General features: G+C 44.0%; 1 protein-coding gene across 13 annotated transcripts in view; it reads right to left on the bottom strand.

Annotated features, from left to right (window-relative positions):
- Positions 1 to 6,879: 6,879 nt before the first annotated feature.
- Positions 6,880 to 27,255, bottom strand: part of auts2a (activator of transcription and developmental regulator AUTS2 a) — a 356,442-nt gene continuing 336,066 nt past the window's right edge. For 3 of the 13 annotated variants that reach the window (XM_078930433.1, XM_078930438.1, XM_011483798.4), the window contains 13 exons: positions 21,890 to 22,412; positions 19,758 to 20,056; positions 18,675 to 18,913; positions 17,219 to 17,263; positions 15,151 to 15,246; positions 14,997 to 15,068; positions 14,794 to 14,823; positions 13,471 to 13,542; positions 11,842 to 11,983; positions 10,561 to 10,641; positions 10,385 to 10,468; positions 9,442 to 9,694; positions 6,880 to 9,363 (listed from right to left, as the gene is read on the bottom strand). In XM_078930433.1, coding sequence (XP_078786559.1) covers positions 8,124 to 9,363; positions 9,442 to 9,694; positions 10,385 to 10,468; positions 10,561 to 10,641; positions 11,842 to 11,983; positions 13,471 to 13,542; positions 14,794 to 14,823; positions 14,997 to 15,068; positions 15,151 to 15,246; positions 17,219 to 17,263; positions 18,675 to 18,913; positions 19,758 to 20,056; positions 21,890 to 22,412 — 3,176 coding nt within the window. In that variant the 3' untranslated portion in view covers positions 6,880 to 8,123. The remainder of the gene's footprint in view (positions 9,364 to 9,441; positions 9,695 to 10,384; positions 10,469 to 10,560; positions 10,642 to 11,841; positions 11,984 to 13,470; positions 13,543 to 14,793; positions 14,824 to 14,996; positions 15,069 to 15,150; positions 15,247 to 17,218; positions 17,264 to 18,674; positions 18,914 to 19,757; positions 20,057 to 21,889; positions 22,413 to 27,255) is intronic. The other 10 variants (XM_011483793.4, XM_078930434.1, XM_011483792.4 and 7 more) reach the window with 10 other exon arrangements.

The raw sequence follows: 27,255 nt of genomic DNA, 5'->3' as shown, positions 1-27,255 counted from the left end.
AATTACTCTTCCAACTTTTGTTTTGTTTTTCATCCACTGAGGCTGTTTGTTTATGAACACCTCTATAAAGGTTGAATCCTGCTATTTAGTAGGATCATTGATTCCAATCTCTTTTTAAAAAAAATCTTTTCTATCTTCTCTCTGCTGTTTCTTTTCCTGTTTTTCCTGTTTTGGCTGCATTTTTTTCCCATCACTTTAAGGTACTTTTATAATTTTTTTGACACTTTAAAACAGCAACCATGGAGTTTGTTTAGTAGTTGTTGTGGAATAGTTGTTCGTTTCATAAAGATTTGAAGCTGTTGGGTCAAAGATTTGACTCCTGTGAGTGGCATTTCACCTTTGGCTCATGTCAGGATCCCTGCAGTTGCAGACCAGGTGGTTGCTAAACTTGCTCGACAGGATCCAAGCTGAAAATATATTTGTCTTGACATCAGCTGTGCAAAGAATGTGCTTCTAGAAATGTGTTTTCTTTTTTTCCTCTTTCGGGGATTTTCAGTTTGTTGCTACGTGACGATAAAGTCTTCATCAGATGTGGAGGTTCATGTCATGCAGGGTCCTTCACCGTGTGTTCGTATTCTGTAACAGGACTCTAGCTGGTGACACGATCGCTTCTGCAAATGATGTTTCGTTTACATGGTTCCTAATCTATAATTATCTTTAATCTTATCCGGTACAGATTTTCTATGCAAACGTTGATTCTATATCATCTGTAGGTCTGTCAGAGTTCCTCTTTTTTTGAATCCTTGTTATTTTACTTCTCTGTAAACTAATGTGTTGCTGTTTTCAAAGCTTTTTGGCTCATCAGACTCGATAAAATGATTCGGAGCTCTTCACAATGATGGAGGTTGCTGAACTGGCTTCTTAGGTTCACGTCCCATGAAGACTGTTGTAAAGAATCTTTATCATAGATGTTGACCCACAAGAACCCATGGTGACATCAGTGTAATAGAAAACCATCAGAAAAGGGTTCTGTGGTCCACTTGGTCTGTGGTTTATTGCACATAATTTATTTTTAAGCAAACAGGGGTCTATTTTTTTACGGGTCAAGGTCACGACCTTAGAAAGACTGCTGCTCACACAGCAGTTACACTAAAGCTAGGAAACATCCGGTTAGATGTTAAGCTGCAGCCATAAAACTCCTCCTTCCAGTCTGAGCCCTTCTTTGTCGCCTCTGGTGTGCCCCAAGGCTCCGTCCTTAGCCCCCTCCCTTTTATCACCAACCTCCTTCTTGGAGATAGCATCTGTGAATTCTACATTCATTTCCACTGTTATGCTGATAACACACAACTCTACTTATCAATAAAAACCTAACTGTACTCTTTGTCCACTTTTCTCACAACCTTCCCGTCTGACCTTAAATTCCCCATATGACAATGTTTTATTTATAAAAACATTCCCAGTGGTGTTTTAAATATGATTAGGAAGTTTTTCACCCAAATCCCACAACCTAAACGTCTTAAAAAGCCACATTTCTTGGGCCTAGAGGTTGTGTGGGGCCGTAAAGTAGCGAGAGACCGTGTAAGCAAAGGCATCAGAAACTGAGGTTTTCCTTTGCTCCACCCACCCACAGCTCAGAGGTGAATTTCTAAAGAGAAATGATGTCAGAGAAAACGACACAGATTTTTTTATTTTGGCTGAAAACTGTTAATTCATAATTAAAAGACCACTAGGAATGCTTTTACAATTCGTTAAAAATTGACCAAAGTGGGACTTTTTATCCAGGTTCTCCTGCAAATCTCTCCAATTTAACAGTAATTTGATTAAGGTTCTCCTCATCTGCACCTAATCTGTTCTCTCCAGAGTCAACAGCTTTACACTCTCCATCAGTGGTCCTGCCTGCATCCTGGTCCACAGCCTCATCACCAAACATTGAAAACTGCTGCAACTCTCTCGTCTTCGGCCTCCCTCACAAACTTCTCCACAAACTGGGACTGGTTCAAAATTCAGCATTTTGCAGGCCTCTCCCACCACATCACGCCAAAACTCCAGCAGCTGCACTGGCTCCCGGTTCAATCCAGAATCCATTTCAAAGTCCTCCCATATACTTTCAAAGCCACCCACAACCTTTGTACGTCTTCAATTTGGTCCACATTGCAACACCATCCTGCCCGTTGAGATCAGCATCCTCTCCACACTCGACTCTGCCCGTCTCAGCACCAGAGGCTGTAGAACTGTCAGCTGCTTTGTCCCCAAACTCTGGAACTCACTTCCTCTTAACAGTGGGAATACAGTCGGTCTTCCTACTTTAAAAACAAAACACAAAACCCACCTGTTCAAAGCATCATGTTTCCACCAGTGCTTTGCTTTCTTAATCTGCTTGTTGCTTTTAACTTGTCTTTTATACAGCATCACTGAGACCCCTAAAAGGCACTTTTGCATCAAATGCATTATTATTATTGTTCACAGTGCAGCTCCAGCAGCTAAAAGATGCAGTGCCGTCAGGCCTGTTGCTTCAGGCAGAGGGAGTCCTGCTCTGGTCCAGAGGCGCCTGCAATATAAAAAAGAAAACAGGAGAACAGGAACCCGGAACACAAGTCCAAACCCTTTTCACAAAGGAGTTACTCTTTTTCAGGGATTTTGGTGGAGGAGCTGATGTTCACATTAGGAGAGCCAACCCTCAAGAACTTGTTAGTCATTTTGTTGTCTGGGTTAATAGCTTTGCGGTCTGCATTTTATTACTGTACGGCCCAAGAATTAACTATTTTTGCAGGCAATTTGCTTCTTACGCAAACGTACTGTAAGGTTTGGATTCTGAAAGAAAACAGATCCGTCTGTCCATCTATGGAGTGGTTTCTCTCCTATTTTGTTAGTAGGATTGACTCTTTTTACTTCACAAATGAAAAATATTCCTCATTTAAGCGATTTAGCTCAGATGAGTGAGCTGCTTTAAAGGCTGAGCATCAACTTAATCCCAAGCAGACAACAGGACTGCTGGGTTTCCATTTCCAGGCTTATTTTTCCAGAAGGGAGGAGGTGCCAGGGGGAATGTTACTACTGAGAATGGGATGGCTTCCCATTTCGAAGCAGGGAAGTATTTTTAGGAGTGCTTCTGTTTGTTCAGAGGTGATTGGAACTGCTGTCAGCAGGGAGTAAAAACTGCCAGGATCTGTGCGGAATGGCTTTTTTATCTGGGAAAAAGGAGGTGTTTCAATCAGAGCCAGTGAGCTGTGCCGCCTGAGATTAGGATGACGGAGAGCTTAGGCAAATCAAGTCATCATGAGGAAGTAAAGTGTGTTTGTTTATCACCTTTTACAGGATCTTGTGTACAAACCCACCATTTCCCAGAGACAGGCTTTGTTCACAGCCCCAGTGGAGCGTCTGATGCTCTTGTTTGCAGATATCAGGTGAGCCACCTGTCATGTGACGCCTGGTTTTGCTGGGCTCATGATGGGCGAGGACTGTGGCTGGAATTGTTTTCAGAGGGATTCTGGAACACAGCGTTCAAAGAAGATCTTCTGCTCAGAGCTGCTCCTCCAGTTTTACCAGAGAAAGTGACGCCAGCGTTTAAATGCCCACAATGCAACTCTGGCGGAAGTCAACCTGCCAAACTGGTTATGTTTCAGAGCGAAAGAGAGGACAGGTTGGCCTCACAACACTGGAGCTGCCTTTGTTGGCATTCCTGAGGCCTGCAGCTCTCCGGTGTGCACTGCTGCCACCCTGTGTTCACACTGCTGCATGTCAGGGCTCTGCAACCCCAGGCTCCAGAGCCGCATGTGGCTCTTGTCTCACTCCATTCTGGCTTTAACCCTTGTGCTATCCTAGGCACTTTAACATTGGGAGTTGGGTCATCTAGACCCACTGGACAGTGCTCTGAACCTTTTTTCTTCAATGATTTGTGATCTTCACTGGTGTCCATGGATTACATGAAATGACGACTTGTCGTATTTCGGGCAGATACTCGCTGCAGTGTTTACAGGTAACTACCCTAGGGCGGTTCAGTCAATTAACTCACCTGCTCAGCATCCTATTTAAGCCCAGGTGCGCAGCTGTTCATTCTCTTTCTTACCTTCAGCGCTCATTCTTCGCCCCTCCCTCCTCCCCGGCTTCCACATGTGGGCTCCGTAAAGGGGGGTTTTGTTACCCGAAAGTTTTATGGAAATTTCTCATGGAATTGAACGGAGCCTTATGCCAAACGAAAAGATGTGAATGCCAACTTAAAGAATGTGGAAAATTAAGTATGTCAAATAAATATTTCTTACTGCAAGAGTTGTCTGACTGAAATCTTTCCACCTTTATCCACCTTTGTCATGGTAGGGAGAACACGTCAATGTGAGGGTGGGGTCATCTAAGAAAGCACAAGGGTTAAAATATTAGAATAAATATTGGACTTGTAGTTTTAGTTAATCTGTTTCAGTTAATTAAGTTTTGTCATTTATGTTACACTTTTAACATGACAAAAACAAACCGATTGTCTCAGCAGCTGTCCGAGTGGCTGGTCTCAGACGATCTTGGAGGTGGACATGCTGGATGTGGAGGTCTTGGGCTGGTGTGGTTACACGTGGTCTGCGGTTGTGAGGCCAGTTGGATGTGCTGCCAAATTCTCGGAAACGCCTTTGGAGACGGCTTATGGTGGAGAAATGGACATTCAATTCCCTAGCAACAGCTCTGGTGGAGATTGCTGCTATCAGCATGCCAATTGCACGCTCCCTCAAAACTTGCGACATGTGTGGCATTGTGGCATACAACTGAGTCTAAGGCACACCTGTGCAATAATCATGCTGTCTAATCAGCATCTTGATATGGCACACCTGCGAGGTGGGATGGATTGTCTTGGCAAAGGAGAGTGCTCACTGTAACAGATTTAGACAGATTTGTGAACAATATTTCAGAGAACTGGTTATTTTGTGTATGTGGAAAATGTTTTACATCTTTGAGTTCATACCATAAAAAATGGGAGCAATAACAAAAGTGTTGCGTTTCTATTTTTGGTCAGTGTATATGTATATGTATATCTTTCTCTTTCGGCTTGTCCCATCAGGGGTCGCCACAGCGAATCATCCAGTTTGTGCGGACGATTCGCATGGATACCTTGGCAATGTTTTACGCCGGATGCCCTTCCTGACGCAACCCTCTCCATTTAGCCGGGCCTGGGAACGGCACAGCAGTAGAGAAGGGAAATGTATATGTATGTATGTATGTATGTGTGTATGTGTGTATGTGTGTGTGTGTGTGTGTGTGTGTGTATGTGTGTATATATGGATTTTAACCATTTTGTCTTGATTAAAATCGATCAGGCTTTTATGAAACACTAGAAACTGATAGAGCTGACTTTGCAGACCACGAGGATCTCCTCTAATGCTCTTTTTTGAGTTTTTGATCAGATAAGTGATGTTAGTTTTAATTTTTTTGTCTTGTTTAGGTAAACAGCTGCTCCTGCACAAGTGGATTTCTAGCTCTTTACTGCCCTCACCTGGTTTAATCCAGTACTGACAGCTCCAGTTTCATTATCAGGGCAGGATTACTGTGTATAAATCCATTTAACAAGATCAACACGTTCCCTTTAGAAAGCCAGACTTTGTTTTGCCGTCTTCCAGGTGGTTCACTGAACTTTTCGTCAAACTTGTCTTCAGTTCAGCAGAATATTTTGTTTTTTCTGTTTTTTTTGCTTTATGTTTGTTTCACTGTGAGACCTCTGTTTGTGTGTGTGTGTGTGTGTGTGTGTGTGTGTTTGCGTCTGCCTCTGATCGTTTTAGGTGTTGTCTTGGACATGTGTGCTTTCTGATTGGACCAGAGCTGATGGAGGCAGCCTTTAAATCTTCATGTGGATTTCCAGTCCAGAAGGGAGTTCTGCTGCAGCCTGATTTTTTCAGTGCTCCCCGCCGCTTAGACCTGTAACCTCTGTTGTGCAGATCATTGTGGTTTATTGTGTAGTGTGGTGTTTTGTGTTTACGCCTGCTCTGTAGTGTCTTTCATTTGATGTAAATGATGTGTAACCCTTGTGCTATCCTAGGCACCTTAAACCCTTGTGCTATCTTAGGTGACCCCACCCTTGCATTGACGTGTTCTCCCTACCATGACAAAGGTGGATAAAGGTGGAAAGATTTCATGTAATCCATGGACACCAGTGAAGATCACAAATCATTGAAGAAAAAAGGTTCAGAGCACTGTTTAGTGGGTCTAGATGACCCAACTCCCAATGTTAAAGTGCCTAGGAGGCATTTATGTGCAATGTGGGCCACAAGGGTTACCATTGGGAGTTGTCTTTTTAGAATCATTTATTCCTGCAAAGCATCGAGAAAAGCTGCAGAGGGAAAATGCATGGCAAGATAAGGGGGGTCTTTTGGGAGGCCTGGAGGACTTTGACACACAGCCTGACTGTTCAGGTCTCTGAGAGTACCCTTCACTTCTGATGGATTCTCCCGGTCACAGCAGGCACTCAAACGTGGTCCTGAAAAACCCAACAAGACTTACTGTGCATGTGGAACCTCCTCCCACTGCAACAAGGAAAGATGTCCTGCAGGCTGTCCACACCTCCCAAATTGATGGATCAAGTCCAGGTGAGATTCACGTGTCACCTGGATGACTTGGAGCTTACCAGGAGAAAAGTGCTGTGGTTGTTGAGCATCGTGGGAATGTCAATAACGCTTGCATCCTCTGAGCTGCCACACTGTGAGGGGACTCCTGGTGGTGTAAAGCGCTGGCACTGAACTGAGCACAAGCCCTCAGCTGTGTGAGGCAAACGTGAAACAATATCCTTGCAGCTCAGCATCCTTACTACTTATAAAAAGAAGGTAAGGTTAACCTTTCTACGCTGAAACTGATGATTCTTTTATGGATGATGTCCTGTCGAGAGCTGCGCCCGCATGGTTTCTCTCCCGTGGAGTTTTATTGTGAAAATCTGGGCTAAACAGGTGAAAGAATAAGTACCATAAGACAGACTAAGTACACAATTTTTTTTTTAATAACATGGCACAATTTACAGAACACAAGTTCAGATGAGGAGCATGCTGAAGATTCAGTTGCTTCATTTTTTTCTCATCTTTGTACATAATCTAGAGAGATTAGTTTTTCTTTCTGTACACGGTAAACAGCAGTAACGTTTCTCATTTAACATTCTGTTTGCAATACGCGTCAACTAGTCACTATGGCTCCGGTGGATTTTTTTTATTTTTATTTTTTGAAGTGGAATGAAAAAAAAAAAACACTGCACAACAGGATATCACAGAGTTTGAAGCGCACAACTAAACCTTCAGTGGAACTACTAAAATAGATCTCTGCTGTAAAAACAAACTGCCCCCCAGTTGAAATTGGCATTTTCTTGTATGTTTGTAGATTTTAGGAAAGCACTTGTTGACCAGCAGAGCTCAGATTGGTCAGACTCTTTCAAAAGACCCGGGTGGTGTTGGGGGTTCGATCGACAGGCTTTCCCCGCCCCCCCCGCCAGAACACAACACTGTCCGGCGGGAAAAACATTTACGCTGCTGGCGTTTTCCATGACAAATAATTCCAATATTTGAAATTCCTTTTTCTAGATTGTCACTCCCTGGCCAAAGGGTCCTGTTCATCTTTTCCTTAAGATGAAAATTTTGGAGAATGCAAACCCTGTTCAGTAAAGCTGTTGGTGGAGAGAATGCAGCCTTGTCTGTAACCTGTGCACAATGAGCGTGTGCCAGCTGTATGAAGGGAGCCCACACATGTGTTGCATAGTTGAATTATGGGTCTCTGGTACATGCTAATCACCTGTGCTAACGTGAACAAAAAAAAAGAAAAAGATGAGAAGAAGACTACTTGCAAAAAAGCACATTCTGAATCACAGCCTTTGTACTCCTATATTTACAAGTATTCAAAGTAAAGCTTTCAAAACACTCTTTGCATATTTGGATCATGATTTTTATTCCATACAGAATGAGCACAGCAACTGTACACTTTATCTACACATCTGTCAGTGCTGCGGAACCTGTACATTCCAAACTCATGTCGTCTTACGTCACGTCACTGTTATACAGGAGGAAGAACGCACACAAAAAGCTGAACTGCAAAAGAACACGTGGTTGTCTCTTTGTGGTTTTATACAAAAACATTTCAACGTGAGGGTCTTCTCTGCCCAGATAAATTATTCACAGCTATTTTACAGTCGCTTCTTCCAAAGCCAAGTGCTCAGGGAGGGGTCGTGACCTCCTGGCTCACCGGGCCTCTATGTCTTTGTGGGCCGGTCTGTCTCTGATGTCGGTGGCCAGAGGAGTAGTCCGTCTGGGGGAGCCGGGCCGCGCACCCAGTGAGGGGATGAGCGGGGGCGGGGCACTCAAAGAGGCAGTGGGTGGGGTTTTGTTTAATATACTGTTCTGATGGGCAGAAGCCGCGGCGGCGGCGGCAGCTACCGCCGCAGCGGAGGGGCTGACTCGTGAGTAGTGCATGCCTGGCAGTCCGGGAGCCATGAGGGCTTGGGCGTGGTGGGACAGGTGTCCCTCCAGAGCGGGGTGATGCATTGGGGGGTGTAGGCGTGCATGTTCGTAGTCCTCTCGGAGCATGTTGAGGCGCTCCCGCTCCTCCAGATGGGCTCGCTCATGCTCCCTTCTGGACTCCAGCGCTAGAGGGTGTTCGCGGTTGAAGTCGTGAGGTTCCCGGTCTCTGTAAGATCGCTCTGCCTCATAGAGGCGTGGCGCCGCCAGGCGGTGCAGAGGATCGCTCCTCAGCAAGAGCTCCCTGGCCAAAGGGTCCCGTCTGTGAATGTCCAGGCCTCTGTAGGGGTCCCTCATGGGATCCCAGTGAAAGGCGGGGTAGGGAAAGCGTTCAGCCCCTGGAATGGGGCTGATACCCATGAAGGGGGCCACAACACGAGTTCTCTCCAGACTGCTGACGCTGTTGATGGGGTGGACTCCCGCCACTCCCATGGGCATGGGCATGGATGAAGGAGGGTGGAGGGTTGGAGCCGGCGGCGCCTGTGGAGTGTGCTCGCTTTGCCTTTCGCCAGCTCCATCCACCTCCTCCTTCCTCTCCTCCTTCACCTTCACCTCACTGCTCTTCTTCTGGGGCTCGAACGGCAGCTCTATCTTCTTCTCCAGGACCTCTCTGCTCAGGCCCCCGTTGGGGCGGTCCAGACTGGTCTGCCGGATGTACGGAGACGTTGTTCCTCTGCTGGGCACCTTTTCCTCGGACATTCGGCCATCGTGAATTACAGGAGCGTCCTTGTCGCTGTGCTGGCTGTCTTTGAGCTTGTGATCATCTGTGCCAGCGTCTTTCCAGGAGTCCGTGTGCTCTCTCTCCCTGTCTTTGGCCTTGTTCTCCTTGTCCCTCTGGGGGTCTCCAGAGACAGGAGGTAGGTGGTTCCTGTGGTGCTCTGGGGGACGGTTATGGCCAAGGAGATTGATGGGGTTGACAGGGACTGGGGATGGATGGCTTGAATGGCGCTTCTCCACAGAGTCCCTACGAGTAAAAGGAAGGATCTCCACATTAATCCTTAGCTTCACTGGAAGAAATAAAAAAAACGAATTCACTACACACCTGTCCTTGTCCTCTTTACTGATCAGCGGCTCTCGTTTGTCAGTGTCTCGCTCCCTCTCGTGGGAGCTGACGGAAGCGCTCCTCTCAGAGTCTCCAGGCTTCAGCCAGGGGGGTGGGGTTGGAAAGGAAGGTGGGGTGCGGTGCAGGCGGTTCCACGGTTCCTGGTGACTGCTGTTACTGCCTCCGTTGAAGTGCTGCGGTGCGTTGGGGCCGTCTTTATGGCCAAACACTGAGTTGGCCGCTGCTAGGGATTCAACACACGGAAAAAACAATGCAGGACCCAAGTTAAATGAGTATCTCTGCAGCACGTCTCTTTCTATGTAACAGGAAGTGTGACTGCAGAAGCTCTGTGAACAGGGATGGTTAGCTCAACCAGCTGTGAAAACGTATCTCTGTTCATTTGTGTTTAGTAAAGTCTCAATCCGATCATCTTTTGATTAGCGTTCCCAGTGGTCTTTTAATTACTATCATGCAGTTTTTAGCTAGTACCATAAAAACTTTGTTGTTTTCAAATACATAGTTTCTGCAGAGCGGCAGGAGCTCATTACAAATTCACCTCTGAGTTGTGGGCGGGACCACTGGCAGGAAGCAACCCCACCCCCTTTCCTGTCTCTCATGTGTTTACACTCTTTCCCGCCATCTTACAGCCCCTTCTAACATTATTGGTGCAACAACAACGTCGATCAACATTGGTTCAATCCATCCGTACAGTTTTGATCCAGATTCCAGCTCAGACGAGGAGAACAAAGATGAACATGGATATACTTGTCCAGAAGTGGAAGCACCAGAAAGGAGCTTTTTTTCATTGTTTCCTGATTCGTAACGATTTAAATAAAGAAAATTTAATTTTGAGCTTAATGTATGTCCTCCATCATAATAAAATGCCACAAGAATGTGTTAAAAACACAACAGTGTCAGTCTCATCCATGAGGCTGAAACTCACTTAGTGCTGGATTTCCAAGTCCCCCAAAGGCTGAAGAACTGAGAGACCCCAGACCCCCAAAAGAGGACGGCCTGCTGAAAGTTTCTGGAAGAAACACAGCAGAGTCATGGGTCCAGATGGTACAGACAACATTGTAAATGTTCATTTGGCTGATAGGAAGTGAAAAGTCCTTTTACCTAAGTGTGATGGTGGGGTGAGGAAGTTCCCGGGGTGGTGGGGCGGATGGCTGAAAGGTGCAGCTGATGGGTGTGTGGGACCTGTGGAGGCGAACAAGTTCACAGACGTCCATCATTCTGGAGCAGCAGTATCAGAGAAGATTTGACCACATCTCCCAGCTAAAGCTAATTCCCACGAAGGAGAACATTTGTTCACATCTTCACATGGGTGTAACCCCTGAGCTTCTCGATTCCAGCCTTAGAGCATCACACAGCTGAGGGGCTGCACCGCAAAAAAAAAGCCCCTTTAGAAAATCTGCTAGTGGGATGAGATGGTTTTACCAAGAACCCTTATTTTAAGAATAAAATTCTGATCACTAAGATTCAAACTAAGAAACTCTAGATAAGATTCTTTTTCTAAATAAGACAATTTTTCCTGAAACATGAATCTTTTTACTCTCTTAAGATTCCGTCTTTGCAGTGGGAAGCCTTTGTGCTCCGCCTGCAAAGGCTAAAGGTGAAAAAAGAAAACCTTTCCTCTGGTCCCATTTAGCCTCAGTAATTATACATTTACCTTTGTCTTCTTTTTTTCATTGCTTTTATTTTACGAATTTGTTGTAGCTTTGATTTCTGTTCTTTTCTGTATCCCTTGTGCTATCCTAGGCACAAGGGACCCACTAGACAGTGCTCTGAACCTTTTTTCTTCAATGATTTGTGATTTTCACTGGTGTCCATGGATTACATGAAATCTTTCCACCTTTATCCACCTTTGTCATGGTAGGGAGAACACGTCAAAGTAAGGGTGGGGTCATCTAAGATAGCACAAAGGTTAACCCACTTTACACATTATTGAGTCTGATCTGATCTGACAGGCGATGGACCCCCAATCTAACAATAGCAAGCAATGTTGGGAGTTTGTGGCCCGCCCAGTGTATTTTCTACATCACAAACAAGCTCTGATCTTTTACACGAAAGAGAAAGTTTCATTTGGATGAATCTAACTTTCATTGTCTGAAGCCGATCATTGTAAATGTAACAAGAATCGTTCTGGGAAATCGAATGATGTTTTTGCTCCACTGAACATCAGGGGGTATTTGTGGCGTCTGTGTGCAGCCATGGTTCTAGTAAAGGAGTTTCAGTAATTGGATGTTCATAATTCACAGCATCATTATGGAGATCCATTCCCTTTTTAACGGGGCAAAATTGGGTTTGTGTATCAATGACCACATGAGGTCAATTCATGTGAGTGACAGACATGTCATGGTGAAGCTGGTTAAAGTTCCAGGTTTGCAGGACGCTGACCTGCAGCAGAGAAGAGCGTGGCGGGCCGGGCCAAGTCACCAGGATGATGGATGGCGCCGAAGAGGTTCGGGCCCGGAGGTCGACCCAGGAATTCTGGCTTGAGCCCAAAGTCTAGTTTATGAGGGTCAGCCTGCATCTGCTGCTGGAAACGCCAAGGGAGAAGAAAGGAACCTTTTTACTCACAACTGGAACATCACTGCTCCTCTCAAAATGTCACGGTGAAGAACTTGAACATCTCAGAGGCGACTGCCTTCACTTTGAGACAAGAGTGTGTTCTGTCAGCACACTGAACTGAGGTTTTACTGTGATTTACTATGAATCACTATACTATACACTAACTGTACGTTAACTATACTTTAACTGAACCCGACATTACCTTTACTTCATTACGACATTACTACATACCTTAGAAACATAATTCCATACAAACTGAAGAATTTGCTATAACAAGCAACGAAAACAAACTTAAAATAGAATAAAATACTAACCCAATTGTACAGAACGAAGAAAGGCCCATAAAAAATAAAAATCCAAACAAAAATGTTTTCAACTTCTGATATACCGTGTTCTGTCATTATCACAAATGATACATTCTAAGAATAACCAGCGCTAGGTGAAATCCACGACGTAGGATTACAGATGTTTCAAGGCTGTAACACTCCTCACTACACACTTTCTACACTTTCCTCTCTTGTTTAACCTCTCAAAATTCAAACCATTTTTTTGGAAAAATAAATCCAGTGTTATAGAATGAAAATGAAGATCTGGGGATTTATGTAGATTTGTCAAACTGAACACCTTCTGTACAGGAGAAATGATTGTATAGAGGAGATTGATTGAGAATGTCTACTGCCAATCAGGACACAGAACACATTGCAGTGTTAAAAAAACATGTAAAATTGTATCTGCATACAGTGAACCGCGAAAAAACACCCAAAACATGGACGATGTTTAACAAAATAATAATAATAATGTGAGAAGAAAGGTCATTTCTGGATTATGAATAGGTAAGATTCCAGTACAGGAAGTGCTGTGAACATCTCCTCAGAAGTGCACATCTTTTGGATTATAATGTGTTTCCAGTCAGTGTCAGAGCATCAGCATAAATAGCACTCTGGAAAAAAATGAACGCTAGATATTGGAAGAGGAACTTCTCAGATTTTCTATGCGAACATGGCTGCAGTTCTGCAGCTAAGTAAAGATCATGACAGGAATCAAACGTGGGGCCCTGCAGGTTTGATGGTCAAGCTAGCCTCCAGGTTACTTTCATGTTTCCATTATAATCCTTCCTGACTGTACATGCCACACACTTTCATTTATGTTGGGATATGTTTTAAAGAAACCCCTCTGGTTTCTTCTTGTGAGCATGTTCTAATGATAATTTCATTTATCACACTCAAACTGCAATGAGTTGTGAAAAAGCAAAAACTCTATAAAATATATATTTTTTCCAAAACAGAAATGACTTTTTCTCCACTTTTGTCTATTTATTGACAGCTGAATAGTCATTGTTTACTTAGTTGTGCAGGAAAGTCATTACTGGTAATACTTGAAGGATTTGTAAACGTTGCATAAAGTCGGTCTGAATTTGGCAACTTTGCAGTTTGAGGAGGTCAGACGAGTCCTCACCTTCACTTTCTGCTGATGGTGGTAGATCTGCCAGGCGATGTGCACGTGCATGGCACACCACTTTCCTGGTTTCTGGAACCACAAAAAAAAAGTAGAGCCACTTTACTTTGTAGCACCAGGAAATGGAAAATGGACACTTCTTCTCAATATGACTTAATCAACAAAAAAAACGAGCTCAGATTTCAGGCATTGAAACTACGGTGATCAAGTGGAAATCTGTGCAAAAACAGCTTAAAAACTAACTCTAAGTCTTTTCAAGCAAAACAGTTTTAACTGTGGAGCCGTAGTAATCTGCAAAGAAATTATGAATGAATGAAATTATGTAAAAATGTGTGTATTTTCGCCTTTTATGATTTGACATTTACCTAAAATTCACATTTTAACCCTTGTGCTATCTTAGATGACCCCACCCTTGCATTGACGTGTTCTCCCTAACATTACAAAGGTGGATGAAGGTGGAAAGATTTCATGTAATCCATGGACACCAGTAAGGTTCACAAATCATTGAAGAAAAAAGGTTCAGTCCACTGTCTATGGGTCTAGATGACCCAACTCCTAATGTTAAAGTGCCTAGGATAGCACAAGGGTTACATGTACCCACTAAACACCAATTCTGCCCATTGACTGTATCAGAGAACTGGACTGAGCGAGTGTGACGTCACCCATAGAAAATGGTTTACTTCCAGCTCCAACCAAATGAAGTCAACTCAGTCATCATTTTTTGCAATCTGGATGCCACCATGTTGGAGAGCCAGACGACGTCAGTCAGCAGTGATCGGTCCGATTGGTCTAAGTCATTGTTTCTGTGGCAATCACTCCCACCAATCAGGAGCGAGCTTGTTTGAAAAAGCCACACCCCTACCACTTGAAAGCGGGTTACACGAAATCTGTGAAACATTTTGAATGTTTGATGTGAAGTCAATGCTTTTACTGAGGCATCTGATTGGTCAGTTTATAACTTACTTATAAGTTGAAACAAAAGAAAAAAATATCAAGACCTTGTTAAAAAAAAGTTATCAGTGCAAGAATAGCTATTCTGACAAATAGAATGACTGATTAACAGCTGCTTATTTCTCTATAGAAGTCTATGGGATTTTGGCTTTTTGGAACCAGCGGGTACTTCCTGTTTGTAATGTCAGGGGGGAGGGGCCACTCAGTCCAGTTCTCATATGCAGTCAATGGTTCTGCCCAAACAAACCCACTCACTAAAACCTCAAAAGAGGTTCCAAACTGGATGTCGTCTAACTATAATGACATCAGTTCCAGTAGGAAAAAAGGTTTAAAGGAATAGCAGCAGGATGGTTAAGGACAGCGAGAACTCACCCTCAGAATGGGACGAAATGGATCCGTTAGCTGCAGGGGGAAAGAGGCCGTGTTAGCTTCACCTTACGTCAACCAGTTTACTTTGTGCTAAATCAAAAAGCTAACATAATAGCTTTCCATGCTGTCCCCCTCCTTTATTATGTTGGTAGCATGAATTGGAGCTGAAGTATCTGATGACTGCAGGACATAAAATATTGTTTTACCCTGGGGTCTTTCTGTAAGAATGTGTGTGGGACGGCTCCAGGTCTGGTGGACACATCCAGAGGGTTGGAGGTCTAGACACATCAGTAGACATGGGTCAAATCCAGCTTCTCTGGGAACAAGCTCTGGCTGTGTGTTGGTATTTTGGTGTCTTACCTTTGGCTGGAAGGCACCCTGCAGAGAGCTGAAAGGCCCAGTCGGGGGAATGACGGGGGGAAGGCCGGACATAGCTGGTGGGTAGGTGTGGAAGAGCTGAGGAGGAGCAGACAGAGGAAGAGTCAAGGTTGATCATTCAGTCAGGACAAAAGCTGTGTTAGACGATGAGGATGATGGAACCAGGATTAACTGCAGAGACTCCATCCAATGAAGACTCTCTAAACATAGACCGTTACAAAGGCTAACACGCTTATCTGCTTAAAAAGGTTGCTTTTTAAAAGTAAATTTCATTAAAATAAAACTATGAGCTTGTCAGAACAACAATTTAATGATGTCTATTGCTTGGAGGATTACAACCTTAAACCTTTTCAATGGATTTGTTATTATTAAACTGTTGTTAAAATTCAGATAAAACAATCTGACTTTACTACTATAATCTGGAATAAATGGGATTATCCCTTGTGCTATCCTAGGCACTTTAACATTGGGAGTTGGGTCATCTAGACCCACTAGACAGTGCTCTGAACCTTTTTTCTTCAATGATTTGTGATCTTCACTGGTGTCCATGGATTACATGAAATCTTTCCACCTTTATCCACCTTTGTCATGGTAGGGAGAACACGTCAATGTGAGGGTGGGGTCATCTAGATAGCACAAGGGTTATAACATTTTTTAAATATCTAAAATGAATTGGATTAAAACTAGTCAAATGAATCAATTCTGCCTTAAAGTTTTTTTTTTCTTTTAGTGTTCTGTCTTGAGAAAATCCCAGTTGCAATTGGATTAAAACAAAACTAAAAAAAAACGAAAATATGAATATGAATTCAATGAATGGGCATCAAAGATGCACAAAAAATTAATCATAATAGTTTTTTTTCTAGAGCATTACCTTTGAGTGGTACCACAAAAACAAGTAAATCAGACAATGAATTTTCAATAATTTTAAGAGAAATCTTCTACACAAATCTTTCAAAAAAGATTTATTGAAGTAAAGTGATTGCTTGTTAGAAGTATTAGCTAATATGACAGCAACACTTGCAGTAATGAGTTACTTTGCGTGTTAGCGAGTAATTTAAAGATTTTTTCAGCAACAACAATCCTGTTAATCTGTTATTTTCCATGTTTTACCCCAAAGGCTCTGGACTTTCTCACCTCAGTTTGAGATAGACGTGTTTATTAATTTCAGGTTTTATCAAGGTTTTTTTTTTTAGCCGTTGACTGCATCCGAAATCAGGACCAAGTAAGGGTGACGTCACCCTTTTGTATGGGTTACGTCGCCAAATGAAGTCAGCGGAGTCATCATATTTTCTGATACGGATTCCACCATGTTGGAACCAGAAACTGTCAGTAAGCAGTCCATAGCAGTCTGAGTCATTGTTTCAAGGGCAACCATTCTCACCAATCAGGAGTGAGCTTGTTAGAAGTTCACACCCCTACCGCTTGAAAGCAGGCTTGGTAGAATCTGTCAATCAACATTTCAAACATTGAACCTGGGGGCCAGCAGACTCCACCTACTTTTATTGAGGCATCTGATTGGTCAGTTTATAACTTGAATACCTTCAAGTTATAAGGAAAAAGGTTAACATGAGATCATGTTAAAGTAAAAAGGTGTCAGATCAAGAATGTTTATCCTGACCAATAGAATCGCTGGGTAACAGCTGTTTATTTCTCTATAGAAGTCTTTGGGATTTTGGCCTCTTGGAACCAGCGGGTACTTCCTCTCTGGAACATGAGGGGAGAAGTACCTCGGTCCAGTTCTCATATACAGTCAATGGTTTCAGTTCCTTTACAGATTGATATTCTCGTGTTTGCAGTTTGCACACGTGTAGCCGTGTCTTACTGCTCACTCCATGAGCCAAGGCTAACAGGTGAAATGGTGCAGCGAGGATGCTCTCTAGCAGCAACTGATGAGCGGAAGATGGATTTTACATGAAATGCAAGACACACGCACACATAGGCAAAAACATACACACACATCTGTGAAACCAACGTTCATGGGTAGCCATGGGAAAACAGACAAGCATTACAATGCCGTGCAGCGAGATGTTAGGTAGCGAGGGAAACTCACGCTGTGTCTGTAGAAGGGGTCAACTTTTGTTGGGTATTTTTCAAACTGTTGGAGAAATAAAAGAAAGCTAAATACAAAGAGGTGCAGTGGAGAACCTGCACATAAACAGCATCACGGCTGAACTCAAGCTCTGCTAGAGACTCACAATAAAACAAGACAAACCCTATTTCAGAGCTCAGGATATCAGTATAGATCCAATACATCACATGAGAATTTACTTCAGCTACATCCCCTGGCCTGTCTGTTTTGAATTCTGCAATCATTTGAAGATCTTGTGAACTCTTGTGGGCTGAGTCTCATTTGGTTGCACGCTCAAGGCAACCATAAGACTAAATGCTGAGGCCATAAAGAGCCTTTTTATGGCCTCATTAGCTGTCAGAGGCCTTGCTGCTATGCCTTTGAGGTATCATCAGAGCCAACAGAAAGCTCTGCGGGCTCGGCCGCTCTGAACATGTGTGTGCTGAACGCCGCTTTAGCTTGAGGCTCCTGCTGACTGCGGTCGCTCCCAACAGACCGTGCCGCTTATAATGCAGCACATTTGCCAGAAATGAAGAGACCCCAAATGGGACTAAATGATGTCATTAAATCCTGAATGAATTAGGTACATTATGCTTGGAAAGCCGGCTCTCAAGTCAGCACGCTTTGGGCAAATTTTTGCTAAATGAGAAAATAACAGCATTTGAATCTAAAGTTTCAGAGTGTGCCAGAAAAAAAAAAAAAAAACACAGGAAAGGCTTCTGGGAGAAAAAAGAAGTGTTGTGGTAGACACATGTGGTCATCGTTAAAAAAAGCCACAGAAACCCAGAGTTGCTGCCATCCCATACGCCCACATTCTGTACAATCTCTACAGGTACACACTGTACACTCTGGGCATTTGATATGTGTTTGAGAACATGCTAAACGTGGGTTCTTGAATGTACTTTTAGCATACGCTATTCACACTGGACTGTCCCTACCCAACATTAGTGCATGTGCCTGCAGCTGGAAGAGGCTTGGCCCAAAATCTAGTGAATCTTGCTCCAGGCTTTCGAAATATAAGCGACTTGGTGTCATATGAAGGCAGCTGGGCATATTTAACGCAATTATTATTTTCTCCTTCGGACGCTACCAATACATCACAACCAAGTTCCTGATTGGTCAAAGTTCAACTGTTTAACTTTTAGAGCAAATTCATTTGCTATGCTTTTTGTAGAGCCTATAAATGGCCTCAAAATTGTGCATTGCTATGCGTGAACACGAAAGTTTTGAACGAGGAAGCCCAAAATCCACCTACAAATGCATTTACATAGACTTTTCATTGAAAATGGTCGTTTGATCGCGCGTTTCTGAGCCCGGTGTTCATGAGTCACAAAGTAAAAATACAGGATTCTCTGCATATGTCATTATCATACAACTGTTCTGTGATGGTGAAGTGTCCCTTTCCAACCCAACATAAGTGTGTTCTACTTATCCTCACATTTCTGGCAGGGGTACGCACCATGGGCGGTGCTGGGGTGGGCATGATGGCGTGGGGGAAGGGCGTGAAGGTATGCTGGTGCGTGTGCTGGTGGGTGTGTTGATGCTGATGCTGGTGCTGGTGCTGATGCTGGTGGAATTCGGTGCGCAGGTAGGGGGGAGGGCCGAGCGAGGCTCCGCGGTCCGCGCTTTGGGAGGCCAGGAAACGGGTGTTGAGCTCCTGACGGAGAAGGTCTTGTTCTAGAGAGGCGGAGCAAAGAAAACAAACCAAGCGTGCAGATCAGCAACCACACTCTGGGGGGGTTCCTCCAGAATAAATCGGGTCACACTTAATTCAAAGCAGGAAATAATGAGAAAATAAGCCTTCTGAATTTAAGCCGTCTGGTTCTGACATTTGATGCACTCCACGCTCCGCTGAGGAAACGACATCTGTTGTTTTAATAACTTTTGTGCAGCCTTTGGAGAGAGAACAGATTTTAAGCAATTGTTGGCTTTTCTTATCATTTCGACAAAACCTTCCGCAGAGATTCATATCTCCTCCAGAGCGATCTTATCCCTCCTGTTCCGCAGAAACCCATTCCAATCTTGGCTTCTGACTTTATTGGGCTGGGACGTGGGTGGAATTTTCTCGTCATAAAAACGCTATTAGTATCTTTCGAACATAATCCAGCTCACTCCATTCTGTGCTGAAGATATTGATTTCTTAATCATGAACGTGTCAGAGGGAAGGTTGCTGAAGGCGGCGCGGATGTAAACAGTGGCTCCTGACAATTGACTCTGCTGCATGCAAATATGCACTGTGAGGACTGCTGCTGGAAGTAACTGCAGAGCAGGGAGTTGATCAATCACAGCATCACAGACGGAGAACTCAAAGCTCACTAGATGACAATAAACACATACAAAGTGTAACCATGGCGACGGTCCTGACTCAGGCCGATTCTTTCTTTAAAAAAATGCATTAGTTTTAGCTTATTGAATGCTGACTGCTACCATATTGTGGTTCCAACATTCTGAAGTGTGATCACGTTGGAAAGCCTTTATCTCTTACTCGCCACTTGGTGGAGCAATGCTCCTTTCGGATTACCTGAGTAAGCACTCCCAGCAGCAGGGTGTCCAGGTACCGGCAGAGTGCCAGACGTCAGCGGTGGAGGTGGAGGCAGAGCTGCTGGAGGAGCAAACATATTCGGGTGTTGCGGATGAGGCGGAGGCTGCAAAGCAGACGGGAAGCTGTGGGGGGCGCTCTGGTTAGCCGCCAGAGGCAGGGGGAAAGTCGAGGCTGCAGCTGCTGCCACAGGAGGAGTAGGCGGGTAATGGGGGAGGTGCTGGGGGGGAGCAGGGGGCCCGTGGAGCTTGGTGCCTGGGGTGCTGCTCCTGCTGCTGCTGCTGCAAAGACACAGAAACAAGACAGAGATGCAGATGGAAGCCAGGTTAAGCCCGGCCTGTGGGGTAAGGTAGCTGTCAAAATGAAATGCACGCAGACAAAGACAACGGTTTTTTTTTTCCGTGTAACATGTCTGTCCTGAATACGACTAGTCTGTTTGACCACAACTTTCTTTGATTCACTCTTTTACATTACTGTCAAAAACACATCACGGCATTCATCGATTCAAAAAATGTGTTCATGCGTACTGAGGCTTATTTATTAAACTACAATAGAATAAAATCCCACAACGGGCAAATGGACTTTAGTTGAAAATAATAACAGAAAATAATATCACTGATCTCCAGTGACATTTTGTTGTTGTGACAACAGCTGATTGCGTAAAAAATGCACGCGCAGACACTTTCTTTCCTCGAACTCCTTTGGAGCTCGTCACCTCAAAAGTAGCTTGCACACTTCACAGGAAAAAAGAAAAAAAAATGTAGCTAGCACGCCAAAAAAGTGTGGGCACCTCTAATCTTCGTGAACAAAACAATAATAAGGTAATATTAGAAAATAAAAAAATACGCAGGTAGTTTATAAATCATGTAAACTGTTTATCTGTGCCTGATTGTTCTCCAATGTGGAGGTATCTTTAAACCCCGGCGGTCAATCTCTTGTGGTAGTCTGTGAGCATGAGTGGTTCGTTGAATCGATGTTTCGTGGTTTCATGTGACCCTGTGACATATTTTTGACAGTAATAGGGAAAATGTTGTATTCAAATCAAAGAAAAGTTGCATTTAACATTTAATTCTCAGGACAGCAGATTCCAGTTACTCCTTAACCTGCCTCCATGTATCAATGCCTCCCTGCCTGGTGTTGTTACATCCCCAGAACACACACTGTTGGATGCAAATCAACCACAGCTGGCAAACAGAAGAGAAGCAACATCTGTGAAACCCTTCAGGTGCATCGGAAATGGGATGGGAGGGATAGCAGGTGTCTCGGCATGAATCAGCAGCCCCCCTTTTGTAGTGTGAGTGTGGGTTTTTCCCCGCTTAAACGTAACGACCGGGGTCGCCCATGAGCCGGCATCGTTACAGCTCCACGCTTTAAGCCTTAAAGCTCATTTGCTCTTGGCCTTAAGTGCCAGTCCACGGCGGTCTGGCAGACCTGTGAAGCTGGCACAGTGAGTGCCGACTGATGCCAACTCCCAGAATCTGGATTTCACGCTGCAGACTATGACTATGACTGCGGACTATGACTTCTACAGAAAAAACAGTTTTAGTTGTCTCTTGTAATCAACTAAGACTTGGACGGTGCTCCACAGCTGGATAAACTGGTCCAGATGTGTTCCTTCTACTACAAGATATATGACTCACTGTGGTGAATTGAAAGATGTCAAATGAAATTTCTAACAAGGTAATGAGGTCACAGACCAGCTGAAAATGTTACAGATTTTAGGAGGCCCAAATCAAAAAGGCCTATTTTTCCTTTGCTGTAACCCTCCATCTATGAAATACTGTATAAAGAATATGAGTGGGATTTAGGGGTTGTTTTGAAGTAGCTGCAGACAGAGAGCTGCAGTCATGTTGTGGTTTGTTAAATCAGACACTGAGGTCGCAGTGAAGCCCTTTAATCCCACAGATACTAATCAGTGGCAGTGACAGGCTTGGGACGTTAAAGCGCTCTCTGATGATAATTAACTTACTGATCAGGCATCAGAGGCACTAATAGCTTAAGAGACCTTCAAGTGTTTTCAAGAGGAGATTGGGGGTACTGCACAAACAGCTCTGCATGCGTGTCTTGAGCCAGAACATGAGATGATGTGAGAGCAGATCCAACATCAACTCTACCTGTGGCCGTTGAGACTGAAGCCGTTGTAGCCAGAGAGGGAGCGGGGGTGGCAACGCGACTGGGGCGGATGAGGCCCTGCCTGGTTGGAGTGCTGCTGGTGAGGGTGGTGCTTTGGTGTGGCGGGCGATGGTGGATGTGAGTTTGGTGCAGGGTGAGGCCTGGAGTGGGACAGCGGTTCTGGCTGGTGTTGGGGCTGTGGTGGGGGGATTAATAATGGCTCTTTGCCCTGGGAAAGAGGCAAGGCTGCACGTGACTGAGACCTGGACGTGGCTGAAGCCGGAGCCTGGACAGGGCAGTTTGCTTGAGCTCGTCGTGGGGATGGAGACTGGGAGTGTTGTACAGGGGAAAGTTTAGAGGCCAATCGGGTTGGGTTATGAGTATTGGATGCAAGAAATTGGGGGTCTTTGCAGCTGTCCTGGCTCCTCTCCTGACTTCTCTCTAGGCCTGACACCTTGAGGAGGCCCGGGCCGTGAGGCTCGGCGCTGCCATTGGTGGAGAGAACATCGATGCCAAAATCTGAAACTGAGCACAAAAAAACACAAGAAAACAAGGTCTTGAGAAAAACTGCAGACAATGATCAAAGTATCAGTCAGAAAGGACAATAAATTCCCTCTTGTGTGTTGTTTGCAAAACTGAAACACATCACAAGCTGATGATGTAGAGAGCGGAGGACCTCCATTCAGTTTTTCAAAGGTTTCTCAAGATTTTTGATAAAGGGCCCACATTCCCAACAGTTCTGCATTAATAAATAATCATGTGATAGTCCCTAATCCACATCCACAAATCGTAATTTTTAATCCCAAAAATGAATAGAGATTGCAGAGTCGGGTAGGACAACGGATAATAAGCTCCATCCAGGGTGTCTGTCTGCAGGGTCCTTTCACAATAGAACAAAGTGCTCAGACATCAGCAGTCGGCCTCAGAGCGGCAGACTCGAGGGGGATGACAACGCATACATAAAGTGTAATTAATGTTCTTTGAGTCTCATGGGTGTTTGGCGAGGGATCCTCCTTCTCCTCCCATGTGTTGCCAGCTAAATCCTTTACCTGCCAACAATGGTGTAGATGGGTCCCAGCTCCCCATGGTGGAGACAGCAGTCTGTGCTGCAAAGCAGCCACCTGTCATCTTCCATCTCCCTGACAAACTACTCCCTGTAGGCTAAGTCCAGCGAGAGCAGGCTTAGCTTCCAGGCTCCAGCAGAACATTCGTCATTAGCATTAAAATACTAAGTGAGGCATAAGCAGTCCCAGGTGCATGTGCTGCTGTATTTAAGGGTCAGAAGAGGTCATTCCTGGTGAAACATCACAATCAATATCCCCCCAAAAGCTGTGGCTGATTCTTCTGTAAGAGTGGGAGAGAGGGAGGTCTGCTAACACACACAGACAACTTTTTGGACAGTCCTCTTTCACACTGCTAACTTCAAAGGTAACCCTCTCCTGAAGAGAAATCTTTTCCTTTCTCCTCCATTGTTTGCTGATTTGCATCAGCAAACAAGAAGGCTTAGCACAGCAGCCCGTATATCCATCTTGCTAATCCATGTCAATCTTCTCCACTTACAAATGCTATTACTGGTCAGGAGGGACTGCTGCTGGCAAACAAGCTCACCAAAGCAGATGGGAAGACGAGAAATTCCCAATCGCCAAATCTCCTGCTGTATCTCCAAGTCCCTGAGGTCCACGGCTTGTTTTGAGAAGTGCTAACACTCTAAAAAGGAGGTGTCTATTCTGGTCATAATGAACACTCCTGGGCCATGCAGAGCGAGGAAGAAGGAAAAGAGACGTATATACCAGCTACCCTCTCAGGGGGGTTCATTTGTCAGTCTTCTTCATCCCTGAAAACAAATAAGTGCAATTCCCAGCAGGATTCCTCCAATGCGGAGCCTTGTGTTTCAGCGGCTTCTAACCAGGTTTTGCTGCCGGGCCTCTGAGCTCAGAGCAGAGAATGAGGCCTCGGGGTTTGCGTGGGTTGGCCAGAGAGGCCAGGGCTAGTTTCAGGAAGAAGCAAAAGGGTCTTCTTCAGGGTCAACTGGGTGTCTGGTGGTAGGAAAGCCTTTCATTATGTGTGAATGTCAGGGGGCCCAGAGGGGACACAGGGGAACAACTCATTATCTGAGGGAGAGTCGTGTCCAACAGTTCACAGGAAAGTAGTTGCAAACGCAACACTTGTTGGGTTCTCTCTTGGTGCTAAACCTCCATAGCAGCTTGCTATGTTTAGGAAAAATGACAATTAGTACTAATAAGATTAAAAACAAAAACATTGAAAAAAATTAGCATAAAGCCTTCTGTCTTCCAAAAATACAGAAAAATATAGTCTCTAAAGGGGTGAAACAATTATTGACTGATAAAGAAATAATGTCCCTTGTGTTTTTGTTTGAATTCAACAAGATTAGAAACTGTTATACCATGGTCCGGTTGAATACTCGATTCTGATTGGCTGCTGGGTATGCATTAAAACCTGATAACCGCACGGTGAAAAAAGAAGTTCCGGTCAGCTAGCTTAAATGTTTTGTATCACTGCGCCGGCTTCTTTAAAACAACCTTTTTCTTCATCATCTGGACAAAAACAAGCGGTAAGGGGTGAACTTGTGCTTTATTCAACCCATCGGGACGATCAGCATATATATATCGCTGAATCCTGACTGCAGCGATGGTGCTGCGCGCCGCATCACGTAACATATAGTCCGCTTTTTGTGAGAAAAGCGATCCAAACCTGAAAAAAAACAAGAATTAAGGACTAAAACCTGGTTAAATGTATTGCTTTTGTACCTGACCATGGTATAAACGGGTTAATGGCCTTAGAAGTGTGCGGTTATTACTTTTTAACCCACGCCGTGGAAGCCTGAACCGTCCGACGGGAAGTAATAACCGCACACTTCGTCGGCCATTAACCCTTACTTACTTGGCTATTCTTAAGAAATTGGGGGTATATAAGTATAGCTATTCTTTGCTATACTTAGCTGTTCTATTCTATTGGTCACAATAACCGTTCTTGCTCTGTTACATTTTCTCACATGTTCTTACTAGTCTATTTTTTTTCCCACCAAATTTTTTATGTTGTGCAAATTATTCAAGTTATAAACTGGCCGATCAGATGCCTCAATAAAAGTAGGTGGTGTCTGCTGGCCCCCAAATTCGAACGTTTGACAGATTTCAAGTGGTAGGGGTGTAGACCTGCAACAAGCCAGTGACAGCGCTTGGCAAAGAAACAAAGATTCAGACTGACTAGGACCAATCACTGATTATTGATGACGAAAACATGGCGCCTGCTTTGACTTCATTTTGTTGGAACTGGAAGGAAGCCATTTTTTATGGATGGCATTGCACTTTGTCCAGTTTCTATATACAGTCAATGGTCTGAACACATTTTCCTGTCCTGTGAACTCTGCACTCATAACCACATTCATATCATATTGGATTATTTTCTTGTTGCTAGGATCCCTATCTCTCTCTGGCTGCAGGATTTGGGTAGAGAGTTGCTGGAGCTGCCTCCTCCCTCGATCCCACCCCCTACTCACCTGGAGCCCATGTTCCCATTAACACCCCAGCACATTCCCTTCCACAATGCTCATTCTCTGTTCCCGCCTGCCTGCCTTGCTGCTTCCGCTCTCAGTTCCAGTCCTGATCTCCAGCTCCTGGAAATACCAGCCAGACTTCTCAGTTCTGCCAGCCAGCCCCAGCTCAGTCCAGCCTCTTCTCCTCATTAAGATTTCTGGTCTCAATAAACTGTCTAAACCTTCGTCTGCCTGCTGTCTGCTACTTTGATCCACCAGTCCCTAACAAACACTTGTTCATTGTGTTGAAAGCTAATTGTCAATATTTTTTTTTTACATTTTTATATTTAGACTGAAGTTTTCTCAAATGATCAACATTCCATGCATTTGTATTGATCATTCTTTTAGTAGTAATCCATTACAGCTCGTAGCTGTTTTTTGTTAAATGGTTAAATGATGATGAGCGCAGTGTATTATAATCAGGTCATGAATCTAATCATGTTGTATTAGGGAGTTTATCTTTTGACAACATCTGGTGTAGTTTTCTGCTAAGTATCTCTTCATCTTTTATGAGCTGAAATATAATGACCACAATCTGTCCTGAGAAGTGACTCGCAGGGCAGGAAAAGGGTTGTGCACACCATCAGATTTCAGGTGGTAAATGCAGAACATTTATCGTACAGGATTTAATTGCAATGCCCCGACACAGCCTATGAAGTGATTAATAAGTATCATCGCTTCAATAACTAGCCGGTCAGCTCCGGCCTTCTGAAAATTACGTTTGTGTCTGTGTGACAGTCGACAGTGTGTCTGCAGACATCATGATAAACTGATGGCTGCAGGGACCTTTGCTACACGCCAGGCCTCCAGTCTCTGCCGTCACTCTCAGGCCTCAAAATAGCATCTTGATCTATTCTGCACGGTTATGTTTGTTTAGTTGATTTCAGTCGACCAGGGGTCACATAACTCCCATCACACAGAGCCAACCAGCCAGCACACATGGAGGGGGCCACAACTCTGGCAGCTGACCCCATGCATACATCACAGTGGAGCTCTGAGTGGACTGACTGCTCTAATTAGAATTGATGAAACTATTCTCAGAAGAAGAGTCAGCAGTATCTCTGAAGATAATCACTTCAACTGATTAAAGGCAGCTAATGAATCACTGCAAAACAGAATCTTAAAAATTAAAAAAAAAGACACTTGTTTCAGGATTTTTTCAAAAACTGTCTTATTTTCTGTCTTTCAAGTCAAAAAATCCTTTCAAGAATTTTTTTCAATAACAAAATAATCTTAGTTTGAGAAAGCATCTTAGTGACCAGAATTTTTTTTCCATTGGCAGATTTGTTTTGCTTGTTTAAAGAAAATCTGCTAATGAGGTTAGAATTTTGGACTTATTTCTGTACTAATATTTTTGCGAGCCATAACACCAAATCACCTAAAATTAACATGAATGATGTAGTAAACATGTTTTTTTCGGATTTCATCAAAGGGTTTAAAGACTTTGAATTTTCTTTTTCAATTCTTTGATGTAATCCTTTACAGAGTTAAGACAGTTGTCTGTGTATTGACAAATGACTCACGCTGCATTCATTTGGTTTGGCAGCAAAAAATCAAGTCGTAACCGAGCAGCATGTGTTGACAGCTGTGCGACCTCAGGAGAGGTGTACTCACCAAATGTTCCCTGAGAGCTCCGCGGAGGAGACCACCGTTTCATTGTTCTTAACGAAGCCTGCAGCTGCGTTAATGACAGACATCTCTCACTTATCTTCCTCCCACTCACGAGGAAGCAATAAACTGTTTCTGCCTGAGCTTGCAGAATAAATGAACAAAACACTTTCTCCTGTGTTTGGCAGAAAAACTGTATGCAGTCAT

The sequence above is a fragment of the Oryzias latipes genome, chromosome 14 (assembly GCF_053564925.1).
Source record: "Oryzias latipes strain Hd-rR chromosome 14, Olatipes_Hd-rR_3.1".
Classification (NCBI taxonomy): Eukaryota; Metazoa; Chordata; class Actinopteri; order Beloniformes; family Adrianichthyidae; genus Oryzias; species Oryzias latipes.
This window is presented reverse-complemented; position numbering and strand designations above follow the sequence as displayed.